We start from the raw sequence: 18414 nt of genomic DNA, 5'->3' as shown, positions 1-18414 counted from the left end.
TTGCTGCTGATTCATTTGCAGCATGCCCTGGGGCTGTCTGTAACCATTATTGAATCGCAATGAATCTGCACACCCACCAGACATGTATTTATAGCCCTTGGGCTGCGCTTTTGCTGTCAAGAGTTCAGCTCTTGTGGGAGGTGCTGCCCCTTCCTATAGGGCACAATGTTAGTGGAAATTCTGCAGTAAATAGTCTTGGTCATGTTGGGTGACCTGCTTGGTCTTTTCTTAGCTGACTTTCCATGATATTACAGTCTGTCTTGCATCTGAGAATAGCTGAGATGGGTTTTCAGAGAATGCCTGTTTTGTGTTCATGTGGAGGTGGCTGTGATCAGGGCACCCCACCATTCTGCGGGTAGAAGAGTAGTACAAAGCGGTGAGGGAGCAGTTGCGCTGTGGAATTGTGTTTACAGGGTGAAACTTTCACAGGTGATCCTACTAACGTCTCCCTGGTGTTTCCTGATTTTTGTTTACCAGGGCTGGTCTTTGATGTTCAGACAGAGAAGAGGAAAAGTGTGTATGGGGGGTTGCTGGGGAATTGGCAGTTGCTTGCCAAGTCAGCAACAATCCCTTCAGCCCCTTGAGTTTCCAATGAGGTGTCTCCTGCCTTGGCTGAGCAGATGTTTTTGTTGTCAAGTAATCAACTATTGTTTCTGGTTTCCCTCTGAGCAGTGTTTCAGGGGCACCCAATAGTGCTCCCTTGAATCTTATTCTCCCAAACCCAATGTGCTACTAGCAAACATCTTTCTCCCCACCCTATCCCCAAAGTTTTCTAATTTTTCTCCTGTCCATGGAGATGAGGGCTACCCGTCAAGGTTCAGTTTTCTTCCTCTCTCAGAATAGGGGGTAGGCATGTCTCCTTTTCTCTCCAAACCCCATAGAAGGGAGACAAGGGAACTGGGGGCAGGAATAAGTTTCTACCCTTTCTGCTTTTCCAAAAGGAGGCCAATTTCTATCCAACATCCATAACAGTGGCTGTGGCATTCCAAGCTGGAAGGAAGATGAGATATTGGGAGCTACGTTGCTGCCAGCGCAGAATAAGTGCCCACTGAATCTGGTCTCTTTCAAAGCAGAGTCCTGTTCCCAGCAGAGAACCACAGTGCAGCTCAGATGTGTGGCTACTAGATTTGCTGAGCTCATCAGTCTGTGTCCTAGGCATGCCTATTCCGGTTTCCCTTTTATAAAGTTAAATGAATCAATGGGTCTCACTGCTGAGTTGCTAGTGGTCCTCACCAAAGTACCAATGCAACTGATGCTGATTGTCCCCTTATTTCCAGTTTCTGCAGAGAGGCCAAGGAGAGAATGGACATGGAAACAGAAACACTCTCTTGCTTTAGGTCCCTGTTGGGGTACCATAGGATGGCGCTGTTGGGAAGCCAGAGCTGCCACTCTATGGGCTGTCCCTGTCCTCTTGATGACAAGAGAACCTCTGTCTTCCAGGACCGTTATGTCAGCACTGAATTCGCTCAGAACAGGATAGCTTCTCCCTTAAGTTTCTGTTACCAGTCCCAGTTTCCTCCCTGTTGTGTTGTTTGTGCTTTTTCCTTTTCTCCATCCTGTTGCCCATTTCTCTCTTTTTCCCTCCCCACCCGTGTATTTGTTGTTTACATCTCTCCCTCGCTGGTGTACCTCTCCCCAATTTCAGATTGTTTCTTTTCTGTCTCCGTCTCTTCATCTTCTCTTCTGATGTCTTCTCTGGGTTACAGTGGAGGCTGCCTAATGAGATCTTTGAATTGCTCCTGGATTTCAGCAGTGTGTTTTTGAAAGATAATGACTGTGTTTACCATTTCCTTGAAGAGAGAGAAGTTTGTGTGCGAGGAGGAGAAGGAGAGCTGTTTTCGTTTGTATTGTCGGATGAGGCATTTTCTTCAATCCCAGTTTTTTCCCCCTCTGATTCTTTCTCTCTCTTAGCCTTAATAAAAAGGTTATTTTTAGTATTTCAGTTCCAGAACAATGCAGTGTGCTAGCTACACTTTAGAGACACTCCCTTGCCCCACTCCGACCCAGGAACATTGACAAATGAGTTGCTTAGAAGAAGTAGTCTCTTAAAATTTGGGCAGGGCTGCATTGGAGCTTTTGAGAATAATATGTTGCTTGGGGAAGGTCCTTTTGCTTCCCACAGAAGCCTGCGTTGGTATGGGAAAAGAGGATTTTCTATGGGAGACTTCATATTTCGCGGAGAAGAGAAGCAGAAGAACAATTTATAGAAAGAAAGAATTCTAAAAATCAGTGAGGCATTTCCAACTGCCTAAGGATACGCATGCAGTGCACTGTGTCTGGCAGGAAACATAATATTAATTTTACATTAGCACTTAACATTGGGAAGCTGGCACTGCTGATGTCAAGGAGTATATTCATCATGAGTAAACTTGCAGAAATGGTAACTCTGAATCCTGCAGGAGAAAGGGCAGCCCAGTTCACCAGCACTATGGGAGACATCCTTTCAGTAGTAGAAACTTCGTTCTTAATGAGAATAAAAGGCTTCAATTTCTGGTAAATAAGGTACCAAGTCCTTTATCCAGTGGCTATCTCATTAGAGGAAAAAAGCCCCTACACGTGGCGGGGAGGAGGAGGGGAGGGGAGAGAGGAAAAAAAAAGATTGGGTTTATAACCCTTAAAGTAATGGAAGTTCAGAAATACAATGTTGTGTTTAGGCTACCAGCTTGTGTTTCTGTAAAGGTATTTCTCAGTAAATGAACAATCTGCTGATGCCTTGGAATATGTATTGGTCTTTTTTTGTTGACAAGACTGTAATGCAAGAGCCATCAGTAACATTAATAGTCCTATTCATGGCATGATTAAATTACCCCTTTCCATTTAGTGATTAACTAGCAGTTTTAAATTTGTAGGACTTCCACTTCAAGCATTATTCATTTTATTGAATAATTACCATACATAGTAAATTTGAATCAGAAACTCGTATAGCTTCCATTACTCTTTCTGTAACTAATTGAATAAATTATTTTGTGATTTGTAACACTAAAAATTTTCTTTGCACTAAAATGACAGCTAAATGGGCAACTCATGTTTAATTTTGTTAGCAAATATTTATAAACTCTAATCATAATAGTCATGACTTTTTCCTGATCAAAACCAAAAATAAATACTTAAACCTTTCACCCAGTATATTCCCACATAAAAAGTAGTAAATTCCACTAATCTGAGTGGCAGAATTGTTTATGCAAAATTAGGTATCTGTAGGTTATCGCAAAGTATGACTTTATTTCCCACAAATAAACCCACAAACAAACTCTTCAAAATATTTAGTATATGGAGAAGGGAAAAACAACTTTTTGAATTAGAATGTCAATAGATTTCAGTTTTTGTTTTTTTTCCACCCACACACATGCTGCCACTGTAGACCTCAGATACGTTTTTTTCATTAATAATGAGTAGTCCTGTGGCACCTTGGAGACTAACAAAAATATAGATAGCATCATGAGCTTTTGTGGGCAAAACCCACTTTTTCAGATGAACTTAGATGGAGAAAAAAGGGAGAGGCTCATCTGAAGAAGTGGGTTTTGCTCACAAAAGCTCATGATACTTTCTATCTATATTTTTGTTAGTCTTTCAGGTGCCACAGGGCTACTCATTTTTAAAGTTACAGACTAAAATAGCTACGCCTCTGAGACTGTTTTCATTAATGTGTACTAGGGATGTAAGAGACTAGTTGCTTCCCCTTCCCACATCTTGTGGCCTCTATCAGAGAGAGGCAACAAGGGGAAGCGGGAGCAGGAGCTGGTGCTGGGAGAGTCAGCTGAAAAGTCTGTTGCCCCCCCAGCACTGTCTCCGCGGGGGGACCGAGCCAGGAATTTGTTGTCCTTGCTCACGCCTGGTCCTAGAAGCTGCACCTCTGCTTTTTAAATGTATTAAGAGCTACCAGGTATTTAATATATGTAAAAAGCAGAGGCACAGTGTCTGGGACTGGGCATGAGCCAGGACAGCTGATTCCCAGCTCGTGCTCGGTTCCTGATTCTGCACCTCTTCCTTTTAAATGTATTAAGAGCCACCAGGCAGAGCCACAGTGGGTTTAGTTTGTGGGGCTGGGAGCTAAGCCCACTGTGGCTCTGCAGTTTCCCCCTTATCAGCTAATTGAATAGTCGATGGAAAATCCATGAACTGCTTGATTAGCTGATTAAATGCAATTTAACATCCCTAATGTACCCTGGGCCTTTGGCTGAAGCTTTGTGGAATAGTTTTTTGGCTGAGGTGGGGTTCCTTGCCTGATTCAAACCCACATTAGTTATGAGTCTGTGGCTGTGTCAGAAATGATGGGGGCCTTTTATAAAGATTAAAAATCTAACTGGGGACATGAGCCAGGAAGAGTTTAGGCTTTGGGAAGGGCTGATCAGGGAAAAGGATTTCCACGTATTCTTTTTTTCTTGTAAGAGCGCTTCAGTGCACAGGGTTAGCAGCAGCAATTTAAACGGTTGGTAGGTCCTTCTCTTGTTTTGTTCAATCAGTAACAAGACTGCTGCTCTTCAGTGGACTCAGCAATCAGTCCTTGTCTAGGCTGCCTTGAGCTAAAGTTTGTGTGGTTTCTCGGGTGGAATCTGGAGATGGAAGAGACTGGTAGGTAGCTCATCCATCCTCAAGCCAGTATGGCCCAGTTTTTTATTTTACCTTTGCTAGTGTTTAGTTGACTCCAGTTACGTGTCCAAAGCACCTCTTCCCTTTGGAAAGCAATTTGCAGCCTAACCTCTCTGTCAGAGTTTTCCAGTATGTTGAGCCTAAATTTTCTTCCTCTCAATTTATTCTAGTTTACAGCTTTGTTTATTATGCTAAATAATTGTTCTTCCTCTATGGTGTTTACAACTTTCAGATACTTGTCAGCTGTTGTGATGCTTCTCCACTGAGTCATGGTTCAGCCAAGCTCTCTCTATGTAGCTAGCACTGTGAAGGGTGTTCGCTGCTGCAGGCAGAAACACCTCTTTATGGCGAGGCGTATGTTAAGCTTAGCTCTCCCTCCATGAGTAGCCAGGTAATGTAATTGGTCTCAGGCTCACATTAACTCACTCAAGGCCTTTGTGGAGTTGGCACCTTGTCACAAGCCCTCTTACTCTTTTCTCAGAAGTAAATCACTTCAGCTTCTTGTTAGGTAGCCAGAACTGAGTACAACATTGCAGGTGTGGATGCATCAGATCTGTGTAGTGAGGGACTATTATCTTTCTGTCCTATAACATGATGTATCTAGGCAGTTCAATATTGCACTGACCTTCTTGTTACCATAGTTCACTGCAAGCTAATAATTTATTGTCCATTTTCATTTGTTTCTTTCTGCATCACTGCTTCCTGGTTTTCTACCTTTTTTTCCTGGTTATTCTCTCTCAAATGTTGTTAGTTTACATTTCTCAAACTTGAATCTAATATTTTTTTCTGTCCGTGTTTCTAATCTTTGTGTACTGTCTGGTGTTCAGCTCCTCCCAAATTAGCATCATCTCTGAATTTCATTACAGTGCTGTTTACTTCCTCTCTTAGAGCTTATGAAAGATTAAAATGGCAGTAAGTCTTTGATGTTTATGCACCAGTTATGAGTCAATTTCAAGATAGCTTATTTGTTACTTCATATGAAAACTGCATACAAAATAGTCTCAAAGCCAAATATTTGGCTGTCTCCCTCTATGTCCAGGAAAGATAATACCTCTGATGCTTTCTCTCCCTCCTCAAAGAAGTTGACCTTCCAATCAAGCCCCAGAAAGAATGGATCCACATGGACAGTGTGGAATTGGAAAAGCTGGAATGGACAAAGGATCTGCCCCACCCAAGGCAGAGGAGAACCAAAAAGGTGTAGAAAGTAGAAACTGATTATGTCCTTTTTTGGGGTATGTGGGGCATCTGGTTCATGTTGAGTAAGTCTTCAAAGTCTGATATTGCTTGAAAATGAGCCTTCTCTTCAAACTATAAATCATGCCAATAATGACATTGCTCCATCTCTGTCCTCTTAGGGTGTGATAAAAATCCAGTTATTGTGTTCATCCTAGCTTTTGTCACAGTATTATGTAGAGTTGATCTGGAATTAAAGGGGACCAGGGATTGAGATGAGAACTTAGTCTCTAGTGCAGGGGTGTGCAATAATTTTTGATGGAGGCCCACTCCAAGATTTTGGAAAGTGGTGAAGGGTCACACTCTTCCATGATATTAATGGAGGAGATGCAGGGTCTGGGATGGATGTTGGGTGCAGAAGGGAGCTTGGGGTGAGGGATTGGAGTGCAGGAGGGAGAGGGGTCTGGGAGACAGTTGTGACTTGGGGCACGGGATTGGGGTGCAGTGTTTTGGAATGTGACCTAGGGCAGGAGGGGGTTGTGACCTGGGGGAGGGGACTGGGTTGCAGGAGTTGGGGTTGTGACCTAGAGTAGGAAGGGATTATGATCTGGGGCAGGGAATTGAGGTGCTAGATATGGATGCAGGAAGGGCGCAGAGGGTTTGGGTATATGGAGTGGGGTATGATGAATGCTTGTAGAGCTTAAAATGTTTGCCAGACAGCCAGCCTCCCTGTCTGCACAGGCTGCAGGGCCATGTGCTTGTGTGAATAACTAAGCGGGGAGGGGGATGTGGTGCTCATGTGCTGCCTGTTATTCAAATAGGCAGCTCCCATTGGCCAGTTTCTGGCCAGAAACCAGCCAATGGGATTGTGCTGGGAGTCGGGAGCAGCGCCTGAAGCCTTCTCCCCCTCCCCTCTCTGAGATTATAGCTTTGAACCAGAAATGTTTTTCTGGGTGGCTGCTTTTCTGCGTGGTATGCGGGGCAAGCAGTGGAACCTACTTAGGGCTCCCTGCTAGGTCCATGTGCCGGATCTGGTGGCTTGGTGGGCCAGATTTGGCCTGAGGGCTGTATTTTGCCCAGGCCTGCTCTAATGGCTGAGAAATCTGGGAATTTTGAAGTTTGGCAACTGGAGTATGTGGGGGAATAGCTCTGGAAGTTAAGAAATCAGGGCAATTAAGGTAAGTTCTAGAGAATTTAGGATTTTGTGAGTTAAGAGCTAGAAACTGTATTGAAGTGAGATATAAAATTGCATGAGTGAAGTAAAAGGCAGTAATACCACTTCTTTTTTTAAAATAGGGAATGCAAGCACGATTTAGTTTGAAAGGAGAATTGATTCCCCCGGATGCTGATTTACCTACTCATCTGGGTCTACACCATCATGGAGAAGAAGCAGAAGTAAGGGAAATACCAGAACGAAGTGAAAATGCAAAGAGAACAGTACACTTTATTCTGATTTCTGTGTTTAATTCTAAGATTCTTTGTGTCTGGATATTCTAATGATGGTAGATGATTCAATATGTAGATGATTCAAAAAAGGAGGTATACCGGATCTTGCACAAAAAGGTTTTTTTTTTTTGTGCAAAATGGGCCCATCTACACTGCTTTTTTTGTGCAAAAACCTCTTCTGCAAAAAGGATCGGAAGAGACTATACAAATGAGAGCCCGAGAAATACTAATGAGCACTTCATTTGCATTGCCTCTGCCAACAAATTCCTGCAGTGTAGAGGTAGCCTGAGGTAGAAGCTGTCATTTGCATAAAGTAACACCCACAACTCCTTTGCAGTGCAGTTCAATCCTGTGTACTAATTGTACTGTGTAATATTTTGTAAGTACTTTAAAGGTCCTGTTTTAAGTCTCTTTTTTCCCCTCCCCATCTGTTTAGAGGGCTGGTTACTCCCTCCAAGAGCTTTTCCACTTGTGCCGCAGTCAGATCATTCAACAGAGGACATTGGCACTACAGGTGCTAGGCCATGTTGTCCAGAAGGTGAGTGATCTCTGTAAGGAAGTCCTTTTTCCTAATTTACACTGCTGGAAAAGTCCAGGCCCACGTTCTCTAATGCGATATGTTCACATCACACTGCCGAGGCAGCACAAAGTGGACAGATTCCAGCCAGAGGTCACAAGAGAGAATGTCCCCTCGCATGAAGAACCCCTCACTGGTGTAAAGCTGGTAGAGCCAATTCCTACATCACCTACCTCTGCCTCCTTGGCAAAGGGGTGGGGCATGTGTGTGATGGCGCGTTGGAGTTTTCCCGTCTCCTGCACCCCCGTAATGGCAAGAACAGACTCCACCAGCCAGTAGAATAGAGGGAGTTTATTGCTTCTCCAGGATACAGTACAGATGTCATCTGGTTACAGGAACTGGGGCTAAGAGGCCTCAGTGGCCCTCCCCTTGAGATGTGGGGTGGCTGGGCCCTACAATCCCAGCCCCCTCCCTAGCTCCTTCTCCCCTGCTTCCCTGTCACCCACTGCCCAAGCCTAGTCACCAGCAAGGCACCCCCACTACGACACAATATGAATGAACATGTTGGATATGGGCCCATGTGAATCCAAGTAGAATGGGGCTATGGGAAAACTGAGCCCCAGATCTCCCTTGAAGATGTTCAAAAGTGCTGTTCAGCAGTGTCACAGAGATTGTATATTTGGTGGCTCCATGGTTTCATCTGACATGGCACTTCCTCTCCCATTGGCTAAGCCAGCTCTGTGACCTGCTTGTTCTTGTAGCAGGTGAGAATAAACCATGCTACACCAAAAGTGATGTGCCAGCACCCGTGGCAGGATGAATTGTCTGCCCCAGTGGAAAGCAGAACAATTTCCTACCTGGCTCACAGAGAGAGTTCTGCAGGGGTTTCAGCAATGAATAATGCAAAGAGGACTTAATGTGAAGAACTTTGGGGGATGGGATAAGGAGCAGGAATTTAGTCCAGAATTAAAAAGTGTGATCTGAGAAGAGGGAAAAGGAGCTGTTCACCAACAGAAAACAAAAGGAAAAAAATAGAAACCAACAGATAAAGAGTCTTTCTACTCCTGGAGTACTTGCTTTTCACTCTCCCTGCCCCACCATTGATAGGGCTAGTGCAGAGGGAATAGACCACAGTGGGAGAGCAGTAGTTCAGTAATAGGGATAGCTTGTCATGCTTAAATAGGAAAGGAGCTCAGATCCCTGAAACTAGTGTCCAATGTGAAATGTCAGCATATGATGACCTAGCACAAAGAACGTGGGACAACTCCCATCTAATGGAAGTACAAAAGGAGTATTCTGGAGGAACCTGAGAGTCATGAAGCCACAAGGAGTTTGATGTATCCTAGCAGCATAGTCTTCCTCATGGGTCCCCATGTGTTTGCAGTGAAATTGCCCTTGTATGTTTATCCCATTGGGGTATTTTGGAGACTCCTCCCATGTAGAAAAGGGAGAAGAGTTCAAAAAGAGCCATGGCAGATTGTTAGTTGGAAGCATTTGCAAGGTGCTCCATTGTCACTGACCAAACACAGATCTCTTAGCTGCTTTGTGTTTAACAACTGGTGTGGTGTGGTGTGTCAATGCATGCCTGACTTTAATGGGGTGACCCTGTAGTTGATGCTGAGAGTGTGGGTGGCATTTCTTTCAGGCCAAGGCTGGGGAGTTTGCCGCCTCCCTGAAGGGCAGTGTCCTGCGCTTGCTGCTTGATGCCGGATTCCTTTTCTTGTTGCGCTTCTCCTTGGACGATACGGTGGATAATGTCATTGCGGCATCTGTCCGCGCTCTCCATGCACTGCTGGTGTCCCCTGAAGATGAGGTGAAGAAGTGATGCTAGGTTTGATACCATTGTGGGTGTGGGAATCAGAGGGAAGGGACCTATTAAGTCATTTGGATCAAGTCATGGTGGCCATTGTCACGTTATTCTCTCTACAAATTTATTTTCATGCTTTGTTCAGTCTCTCAGAAAACAGTATGGCTTCCACCGCTCAATTTCTTGGGCCTAATTACTCAGCTAGATCTCACTATTCAAAATTTGTGAATGTAGCCATTAGGGTCCTAAGTGTGGCCTGTGAGACATTTGTTTATCACTGCCCATGCTCTGGGTTGCCAGATTCTGCTGGTTTCTCTATGTTGTTCTTTTTCTACTAGTATTACAAAAGTGACACGTGTAAAGCATGGATTGAGGTGTATGCTGACTGCACACAACATTGACTGGGGCATCTGTGCTTCCCCTGCATTTAGTCAAAGGTTTCCTATGGTTCAAACGACACATTCTATACATTCTAGTATGCAAGTGGAGTTACAAAACTACCCTATCCCGGGAGACTGTATTGGTTACAATAATCTCTTGTGCCTCACTGAGATGAAGGAAGGGTGCTCAAGTGGTCCTTTCACTAGTTAAGGTTGCCCATCTCTAGTCTAAGTTGAATTGGGACCAGTCTGAGGTTGGCATCCTCCCTGGATCCCTTTTAGCTTAGACTTGGGCTTTGTAAATACACCATGGTCTCTTGTTCCCATTTTGGAATGCACTAGCTTGTTTTCAAAAGCATTTTTAAAAAGCATTTTCTCTCTCTTCTCCCCCCCTGCCCCTTTGCTATAATATATGTATGTACTTTTCATTACAGGAGTACCTTGACCAGACTTTCTCATGGTACCAGGGGATGGCTGTGTTCCCCTTCATCCCCAACAGGGAAGGGGGGGAAGAGGAGGAGGAGGAGGAAGAAGAATGGACTCCAATGGAAAAGACACAAGGGGAAAAATCAAAGGATGAAAACAAGCCAGATCCAGTTGTGGCCCAGTATGATGTCATAAAGGTAAACTCATAGATATGTCTGGAATCTTGTCAGGAAAACAATATCTGCCCAAGGACTGTATGTGCTATTAAAGCTAACTAGCTGGGCCTGTACATTGTAATTCCAATGGAATCACTGGAACACTGGTGACCTTGATGTCACAGTCACTTAGGGCCAAATGAGATCACCTAATAATTCATCCCCCTCCCTCTTTAACTGCAAGATGCAAGTGTAACTCTTTAATGTGAATTCACCATGTGCTTCTCTTCATCTCTGTCCCACTGAAATGAGACCTAGAAACAGTCACTGTTGTCTGAGCCAACCTTATAGACAGCAACGATATGGCCACCATTGCTCGCTTTGGTACATAAATCCTCAGTTTTAGCATGTTACTTGGTTTCCCTGGGAGATTTTAGCTGAGCACCTCATGAGTAGGTAGATTTTTTTTTTTTTTTTTTTTGTTCTACTCCGTGATGCTGGCAGGATGTTTAAAGGAGTACTAATGAAGATCTGGATCAAAGCATAGGAGAACTCAGCTTGTGGTGCTGAATGACAAGTTTGGTCATTCTCAGATCAGGATAACTTCCAAGTTCTGCTGATGTGATTAGTTGTAATTCCACTTGAGGACATCAATCTGAACTAATGTGAATTTTTGTGAATTAATGAAGAGATGCCCACCACGGTGTTACCTACAGCCTTCATCCAAAAATGAAATCCAGCAGAAACAGGCCTGTGATATTAGAGAAAATGTTTGTGGGCAGCTACAAAATAAGTACCTGGTTTTAACATTCTTTCATTAAAACTGTTCAAGTTGAAATCCAGCTTTTAGTTGTCTTAAATTTGGGAAACTGGTCACATTTCAAAAGATTAGAAAAGGAGCTGTTGCATCCCTGTTTTTTAAAAAAGGAAGAGAAATCAGCTTGCATAAAATGAGACCCCACCAGCATGATTTCCATAGAGGTAAATCCATAATACATATGCTCTGTGAAATATTATTGGAAAAAATGACTACAGTGACGAGGAAGTTCAGATTGTGTGTGTATAGACTTGGCAGCCACTTGGACTCAGTGCATCAATCAGCACTGAGGGTACTACTTGCTAGTATGGGGAGCTTGAGGATTTAGTGTGCCTAGTGGTGGAGCTGTTCCATAGTAATGTTTAGTTGTATGAGAGTCAACAATTGTTTGTTTGTTTTTCAGTAGAATCCAGTGTGTCAGGTGTGTGTTCTCTCCCTGGCATTATTTACTGTTCTAATAGACTATTTGATCCCAAATCTGATTGAGACCAAAGATAAGTGGTGTGCAACTTTAAAGATGCATCGTTAGAAGGTTTGATATTTGGATGATATTGCCTTACTTGGATAGACAATTGACCAACTACAGTTAATGTTGGAAGAGCTCTGAAAAACAGCAGGATCTATGGATTTAAGACCAATGCCGATAAAATCAAAGCTATGCATGCCTCCTATAAAACAGAAATGAATGGCCTGCCGACACTGCATGTAGATGACGTAACATGGGACAGCTGAATTGTTTTATCTATCCAAGTAGTCGTTTGACATCAGGAGGTTTTATAACCAAAGAAGTCATACATTTGATTAGTCTTGTGTCTGTGGTATTTTAGCATTTTCAGAGGTCTCTATTTGGCTGGAGGGTTGTCTTTATGACACTCTGGGTATGTCTAAACTACGTGGCTCTGGCGACAGAGCCATGTAGATTAGTTTACTAGACATACCCAAATGAAGTGGCGATTTAAATAATCGCTGCTTCATTTAAATTAAAATGGCTGCCGCGCTGGGCCAATCAGCTGTTTGTCGGCTCAGCGCGCTAGTCTGGATGCTCCACGGTCGACATCAAAGGCATTTGTCGACCGCCCCAGTAAACCTCATCCTGCCGCGTTGCATTGTGCCATGGGGGGGGCCACTGGAGCAACCCCTTTCCTGCAGTGCAGTGGGCAGGGCAGGGCCCATTGCAGGGGGCTGATCCAGCCCAGCAGTGGGCTGGGGCACCCTTCGCTGCATCATGGGCCGGGGACTGCTCCAGCTAGGTGCCGGTAAGAATGCTGATAAGGCCGTGCTTAATGGGTAACCAGTTACCTCTTTACATCCCTACTCTGGTTAACCTGGAAAAAGTCAACTAATCTCTCTCTGCCTCCATTTTTCCTATGTAGAAAATGGAAATACTTTCAATTCTCAGATACTTGACTAGAAAGGGCTCAGTGATCAGTCTCAGCTGAGTCAAAGAAAAGTGGGAGAACCTCTACTTGATTTCATGATTGTCTGTTATGGCATAAATGTCTTCCTTTCCCCCATCAATGAGTATTTGGCTTATGCCATGAAGCATGTGGGTTTGGATCCCTCATACACTTGTCTGATTCCATAGGGACGTTTGGTTTTTTCTCTCTAGCCCAATTTATACTTGTTTGCCTTTACGCTGACAGCTGTTGGCAGAAAGTTCATGCATTTAAAAAAAAGGATGGTTTTAAATCCTGTTCTTATATATAAAAGCTTGTTTCATGGGGCTTTCTGCCCAACACTTGTGGATTAAACATAGCTAACGTTAGGAATGTGATGGGTTTTCTTGTCTTGCAGGGACTTCTGAAGACTCAGATTCTTCATCGGCTGAGGTACATTCTTGAGGTGTTGCGACCTGTCTCCACAGTAGTTCTGGACATCCTGGATATTCTCACCCGGGTAGCAAGGCACTCTTCAGAAGCATGCAGTCAGGTATCCCACCTGTGCAGAAGTTGAGAGAATGGGGTGAGGGGGATGAGGAGGGTAGGGAGAATGGTGAGGAAGAAGAGAAGGTAATGTAGAGGGGATAGGGACACTGTCAGTATTCTGTTACTTGCTCCTGCTGACAGTCAAACTGCCGGAGTTGCTTTCCTGCCCTGTGAATCAGTGCCTGTATTGCTTGCTTTTGTACAGCTCCTGGCCTGTCCTCGACTGATTGAGACCATCGTTAGGGAGTTTCTCCCTACCCAGTGGGATCCCCGGGTCGCTGAACCAGGGCACTTGCTCACTAGTCTCCATGGAGTTGCATGTGCCACTGCCATGAAGTTAATCAGAGTCCTGGCATCTGGGGGGAGGAATGCAACAGCCAGACTGGTAAGCAGTATGATACAGCATGTTATTCTGGTCGCATGGGGCAGAAGTGGAAACACTGGTTTAATATGTCTTGTTTTCTGAATAAAGGGAAGGAATTAATGAGAGATGGGTGTGAGCTGTAGAGCTGGACTCAGAATTCATGTGAAGGAAAAGTTGGATCTAGGTTCTGATTTAGATCCATGTCTGGAATGAGGAAGAGCAGCTGGCTTCCAAACACTCAGATATTAACAGCGAAACTCCCAGCCCCTCCATCTGTGCCCTCAGCTGTATGCTGCCAAATGCAAATGTTCTATATAATTTGATTGACTGTGAAGAGTTCTCTGTCTCTGAAGGTCAAACAGTCTTCCTACGAGGCCAGGCGTGTGCATGTGGACAAGTGTTGGGGGTGTGCTGGCAGCATCTCTAACGGTTCCCTCTTACAACTATCCCACCCATGAAGGCAGCAGGTGCTTCCTCACACTCCTTAATGTAGTCCTTGGATACGTAAAGGTGGGGGGTCTGCTGTAGGAGCAGAGAGGTTATTTTACCTTTTACATTTGGCAGTGGTGCATCCTCTTCACTTCTCAAATACTGGGTCCAGATCCGGTGCCCACAATTCAAGAAGGATGCTGATGATTAATTGGAAAGGGTTCAGAAGAGCCGTGAGAGTGATCAGAGGATTAGAAAACACATTTTATAGTGACAGGCTCAAGAAGTTGTATCTATTTTGTTGAAAAGGAGATTAATGGGTAACTTGATCACTGTCTGCAAGTATGTCAGTGGGGAACAAATATTTGATAATGGGCTCTTCAGTCAAGCAGAGAAAGGTATAACTTAGTCCAGTGGCTGGAAACTGAAGCTAGACAAATTCAGATTGGTAATACAGCATAGATTTTTAATGGTGAGGGCAATTAACTATTGGAACAAAGTCATGGTGGAGTCCCCATCACCAATAACTTTTAAATCAAGATTGGATGTTTTTCTAAATGGTAGTTCTCAGAATTATTGCAGGGAAGTTCTATGGGTTGTGTTATACAGGCTGTCTGACCACATGATCACAATAGTTCCCTCTGGCCTTTAAATCTAGGAATGGAGGCTGCAGCTGCATGAGTGCCTGAGGCGCTAGTGGTAAGACTCTAAAGGGACACATCTTACTTCTTAATTTGTTGTCTTCTTCTTTCCAGCTTAATAAATTTGAGCTGAAGAGTCGACTCAGTCGTTTTATAGCGGAAGATCCCCAGGACCTGCCTCTGCGCAGGGAGGAAGCCATAAGGCTGAGCACTGAGGCTTTCCGGCTGTGGGCTGTGGCTGCTAGCTACGGTCAGTCCTGTGATCTCTACAGGTATGGCCCTAACCTGGAGAAATGGGGACTCAGTGTCTATGTAATGAAGAGAATGAGCTGCCTGATGCAGTGCACGTAATTGCAGAGATCTGTGGAGTCTCCCCAGGGTGCTGTAAAGCCATCGATTTCTATGTTGTGACCTCAGCTACATCTGTCCTTTCATGATCTCCCTTGTTTGCATGAGTACTAGCACCAGCGTCGTGCTGCTCTTTCTCCACATGACAAGAAATTCCTACTCTCTGGCTGGCTGCAGATCTTTCTTCTGATATGGGTGTCCTGTGCATGTCTATCTGTTACTCTGGGCAGGTGGCTGAATGTTAGAGAAGTGAGTGTGATATAAATACTTTGTCATGCTAGGAAAGTGTCTTTTTATCAGGAACAGCTTTGCACTAATTGAACATGCCCAGAACTTGGGATGACGTTCTCCCGGTTTTGTTTTTTAATCCTTCTCCCCACCCCCACCCCTTGTCACAAACTGCAGGGATCTCTACCCTGTGCTGGTGAAGAATCTTCAGTCACTGCCCCATTTGCTCAGTGAATGCCAGGATTATCTTACACTTCCACTTTCTATCCAACGAGCTACAGCTATAGTCACCCTGCTGACTCAAGTGACTCAAACGGCAGGCTGCACAGCAGAGCTGCAGGCCCGGCTCAGCAGGTAGGCATGTCTCGCTCTGTCAGCTGTGATTTTAAAGGGACACTGTCCAATCGTCGTCATTGTGTGCAGTATCCTTGCAGAAACATGGGTGTAGAATGGCCTTCCCTCCCATTTTGTTTAATCTCCACTTCGGTTGATGCGTGGAGCTTAAACTATGTGTCCGTGTTCTCTTAACAGTCATTTTTTCCAGACTGACCATCAGTGTGCTCAATAGTGGGTAATACATAGAAGAAAGCAGGTTCCAGTCCCAAGGATGCCCCTGGATTTTGTAGAAATTCTGCCAAAGGCCGTGTTTTGAGAGTAGCTGAAGTAGGTTATCTAGTGCAATGGGTGTGACTGAAGGAAGGAACGAGACAATGGCGGGGATGTACATGAAGATCAGGAACAATTGATCTATCCTCTCTATCTGGTACTTTTGTGTAATGAAAATTGCAGTCAACCACAATAAGAGAGAGCATCAATGAAGCAGTTTCCCAGGAATACTAGTTTCTCCCATTAAGGACCCGTTTGTTGTCTTCTCATCACTCGACAGGTGAGAGTGCTGCCTAGGCATCTTGCAGGTCACTTGTGCAGAAATTAATGCTCCATGGTGGTGCTGATCAGTTGTAGTTTAAAAAGTAACACTTGAGGCGTGGTGAGGGGAAATTGTCATAGTTAATAAAGCAGTGTTTCTCCCTCCATAAAATCTTACCCAAAGAAACCTATTCCATGGCGATTTTGTTTTAATGAAAAGCAAGATTTTAGGCCTCTTTGGGATTCCCTTTGATTGTTCCCTGTAAGGGTTGGAGATTCAATTGCAATAGCTTGCATTACTGTAGATGAGAACCAGGTATTTGATGAGCAGTAGCAAAGTGAAATTGACCTGCCTCATGTCATTGTCCCAACTGAGTGAATTGCAGAAAGTGAACGGTAGAAAGCAAATTAGATTGTAGTAACTCCTTCCACCTTTCAGAATCTCTGAGTGACAGAGATGTGAGAGACCGCTTAATGAATTTTAACTTGACAATTACATGTGTATTCTTGCTTGCAAATTCCATGGATATGAAACACTCCGAAACAGGACCATGTCCAAGTTTCTCAGGGTGAATGAGCTAAACCTGTCACTACATTCTTCACCGTTGCTGCTCATCTCCTTCCTGCCCATTCCAGTTTTTTTTGCAATGAGGACTGTTCCATGAGCTACCTTTCACAGCTCACCATTATTTTACTGAATATCAGATTATTACGGTCTGTCTCTTTCCCCTTATTTCCATGAGGATGAGTGGGAGTAAATAATTAAACCTCAGAGTGGGGAAAAAATTAATAATGGATTTCCTCAAGGAATCAATACTGAGTCCAGTTTCTTAATATTTGTAACTGTTGTAGAGGAGGAGTAGACAGTGAAGCTTAGAACTTCATAAAAGATATATCATTAGTTGGTTGGAAAAGAGCGAGGAGCTCCAGAGCGATCTACCCAGATTGGGTGATTGAGTCAGCATGGCAGATAAATTTAAGGTAGAGAAGTAGAAGGCATGCAGGTAGTGGCAGAAGGATGGGGTGAGAATCTTAACACACACTGGTATGTTCTGAATTCCTTGGGTACCCCCCCAAAAAAAGAGACCTACAGATCATAAGAGTGGCCATTCTGGGTTAGACTAAAGTTGCATCTAGCCCAATATCCTGTCTTCTAACAGTGGCCAATTCCAGATGCCCCAGAGGGAACGAACAATACAAGTAATCAAGTAATCCATCCCTATTTCCTACACCCAGCTCTGGGAAACAGAGGCTAGGGACACCATTCCTGCCCATCCTGTCTAATAGCTATTGATTTTCCAAGGAGTTATCTAGGTTTTTTTTTTTTTTTAAACTCTGTTAGTCTTGGCCTTCACAACATCCTCTGGCAGGGAGTTCCACAGATTAACTTCATGAAAGAATCTATGCAAGGTGCACCAACAGTTAAAAAGCTGCTAGTAAAGGGACAGACACACTCAGTATATCTGTGAGGCAGATGGAGCATGTCTGTGGTACTTCTGAGCTGATACCTTTCTCTAGGGTCTGTCAGTATTGAAGAGTGCACATACCTAGAAAGTCTATTCTTAGTCTGTTCTTAGTGTTTCAAGCATAGGACTCCTGCTTAGATATTTCCTTTTGCCATGTCATCCTTCTGTTGCAGCAGTGGCCCTGGAGAGGGAGAGCAGATTCCTCCTCCACCAGTCACCTGGAGTCAGGTGTCAGGCCTAAGACCCTTCATAGAGTCCAGTCTGAGGAGGTCCCTCCAGGAGATATCTCAGTTGGAAACATGGCAGGCTCTCCACCCTCTTACGACAACTTACATCATCTACATGGGGGTTTACTACAGCGTTTGCAGCCAACAGGTAAGGCCTGCTAATGAACCAGGAATCTTCCCATGTCACCTGCCTATGCGTTTTCTTGCTGACTCACAAACTTCAAGAAAAGCTTGAGATGAGAGCAAGTTATAAGGAGATCTAGCTGAAAGCAGGTGGAAAACTGTACACTGATCTCCAGTCCTTAAATCTAGATTGGACAGCCTTCATACTGCAGACAACCATTGGTTGAACTGCCAATATCCTTCACATTCAACAGTACCCACATTCCTGTTTTCCACTGACTGAGTGTCATCCTATCAGTATTTGCTATATAGACACAATGGGCATTTGAGGTAAAGACTGAGAGAGGAACCCAATAACTGGCATGGTGTATGACCAAGTGAGTGTTCTGAGATGTGTTGAACCTCAGATTACATCAGCCTGACATCTTGCATCTATTCACTGCCCCACCAAAAGCGCTGAACCTTGCACTGCATTCCTCTGACTC

General features: G+C 44.2%; 1 protein-coding gene across 4 annotated transcripts in view; it reads left to right on the top strand.

The window, feature by feature from the left end:
• Window positions 1-18414, top strand: part of RPAP1 (RNA polymerase II associated protein 1) — a 44819-nt gene that overhangs the window by 16579 nt on the left and 9826 nt on the right. For 2 of the 4 annotated variants that reach the window (XM_006128697.5, XM_075927157.2), the window contains exons 8-17: window positions 5670-5785; window positions 7060-7158; window positions 7646-7747; window positions 9372-9539; window positions 10348-10536; window positions 13106-13240; window positions 13442-13621; window positions 14785-14942; window positions 15424-15600; window positions 17753-17954. In XM_006128697.5, coding sequence (XP_006128759.3) covers window positions 5670-5785; window positions 7060-7158; window positions 7646-7747; window positions 9372-9539; window positions 10348-10536; window positions 13106-13240; window positions 13442-13621; window positions 14785-14942; window positions 15424-15600; window positions 17753-17954 — 1526 coding nt within the window. The remainder of the gene's footprint in view (window positions 1-5669; window positions 5786-7059; window positions 7159-7645; window positions 7748-9371; window positions 9540-10347; window positions 10537-13105; window positions 13241-13441; window positions 13622-14784; window positions 14943-15423; window positions 15601-17752; window positions 17955-18414) is intronic. The other 2 variants (XM_075927160.2, XM_075927158.2) reach the window with 2 other exon arrangements.

Source organism: Pelodiscus sinensis, chromosome 5 (genome assembly GCF_052426305.1).
Source record: "Pelodiscus sinensis isolate ZL-2025 chromosome 5, ASM5242630v1, whole genome shotgun sequence".
Taxonomy (NCBI): Eukaryota; Metazoa; Chordata; order Testudines; family Trionychidae; genus Pelodiscus; species Pelodiscus sinensis.
Note: the sequence above shows the minus strand (reverse complement) of the source record. Positions and strands in the feature narration are given on the sequence as shown.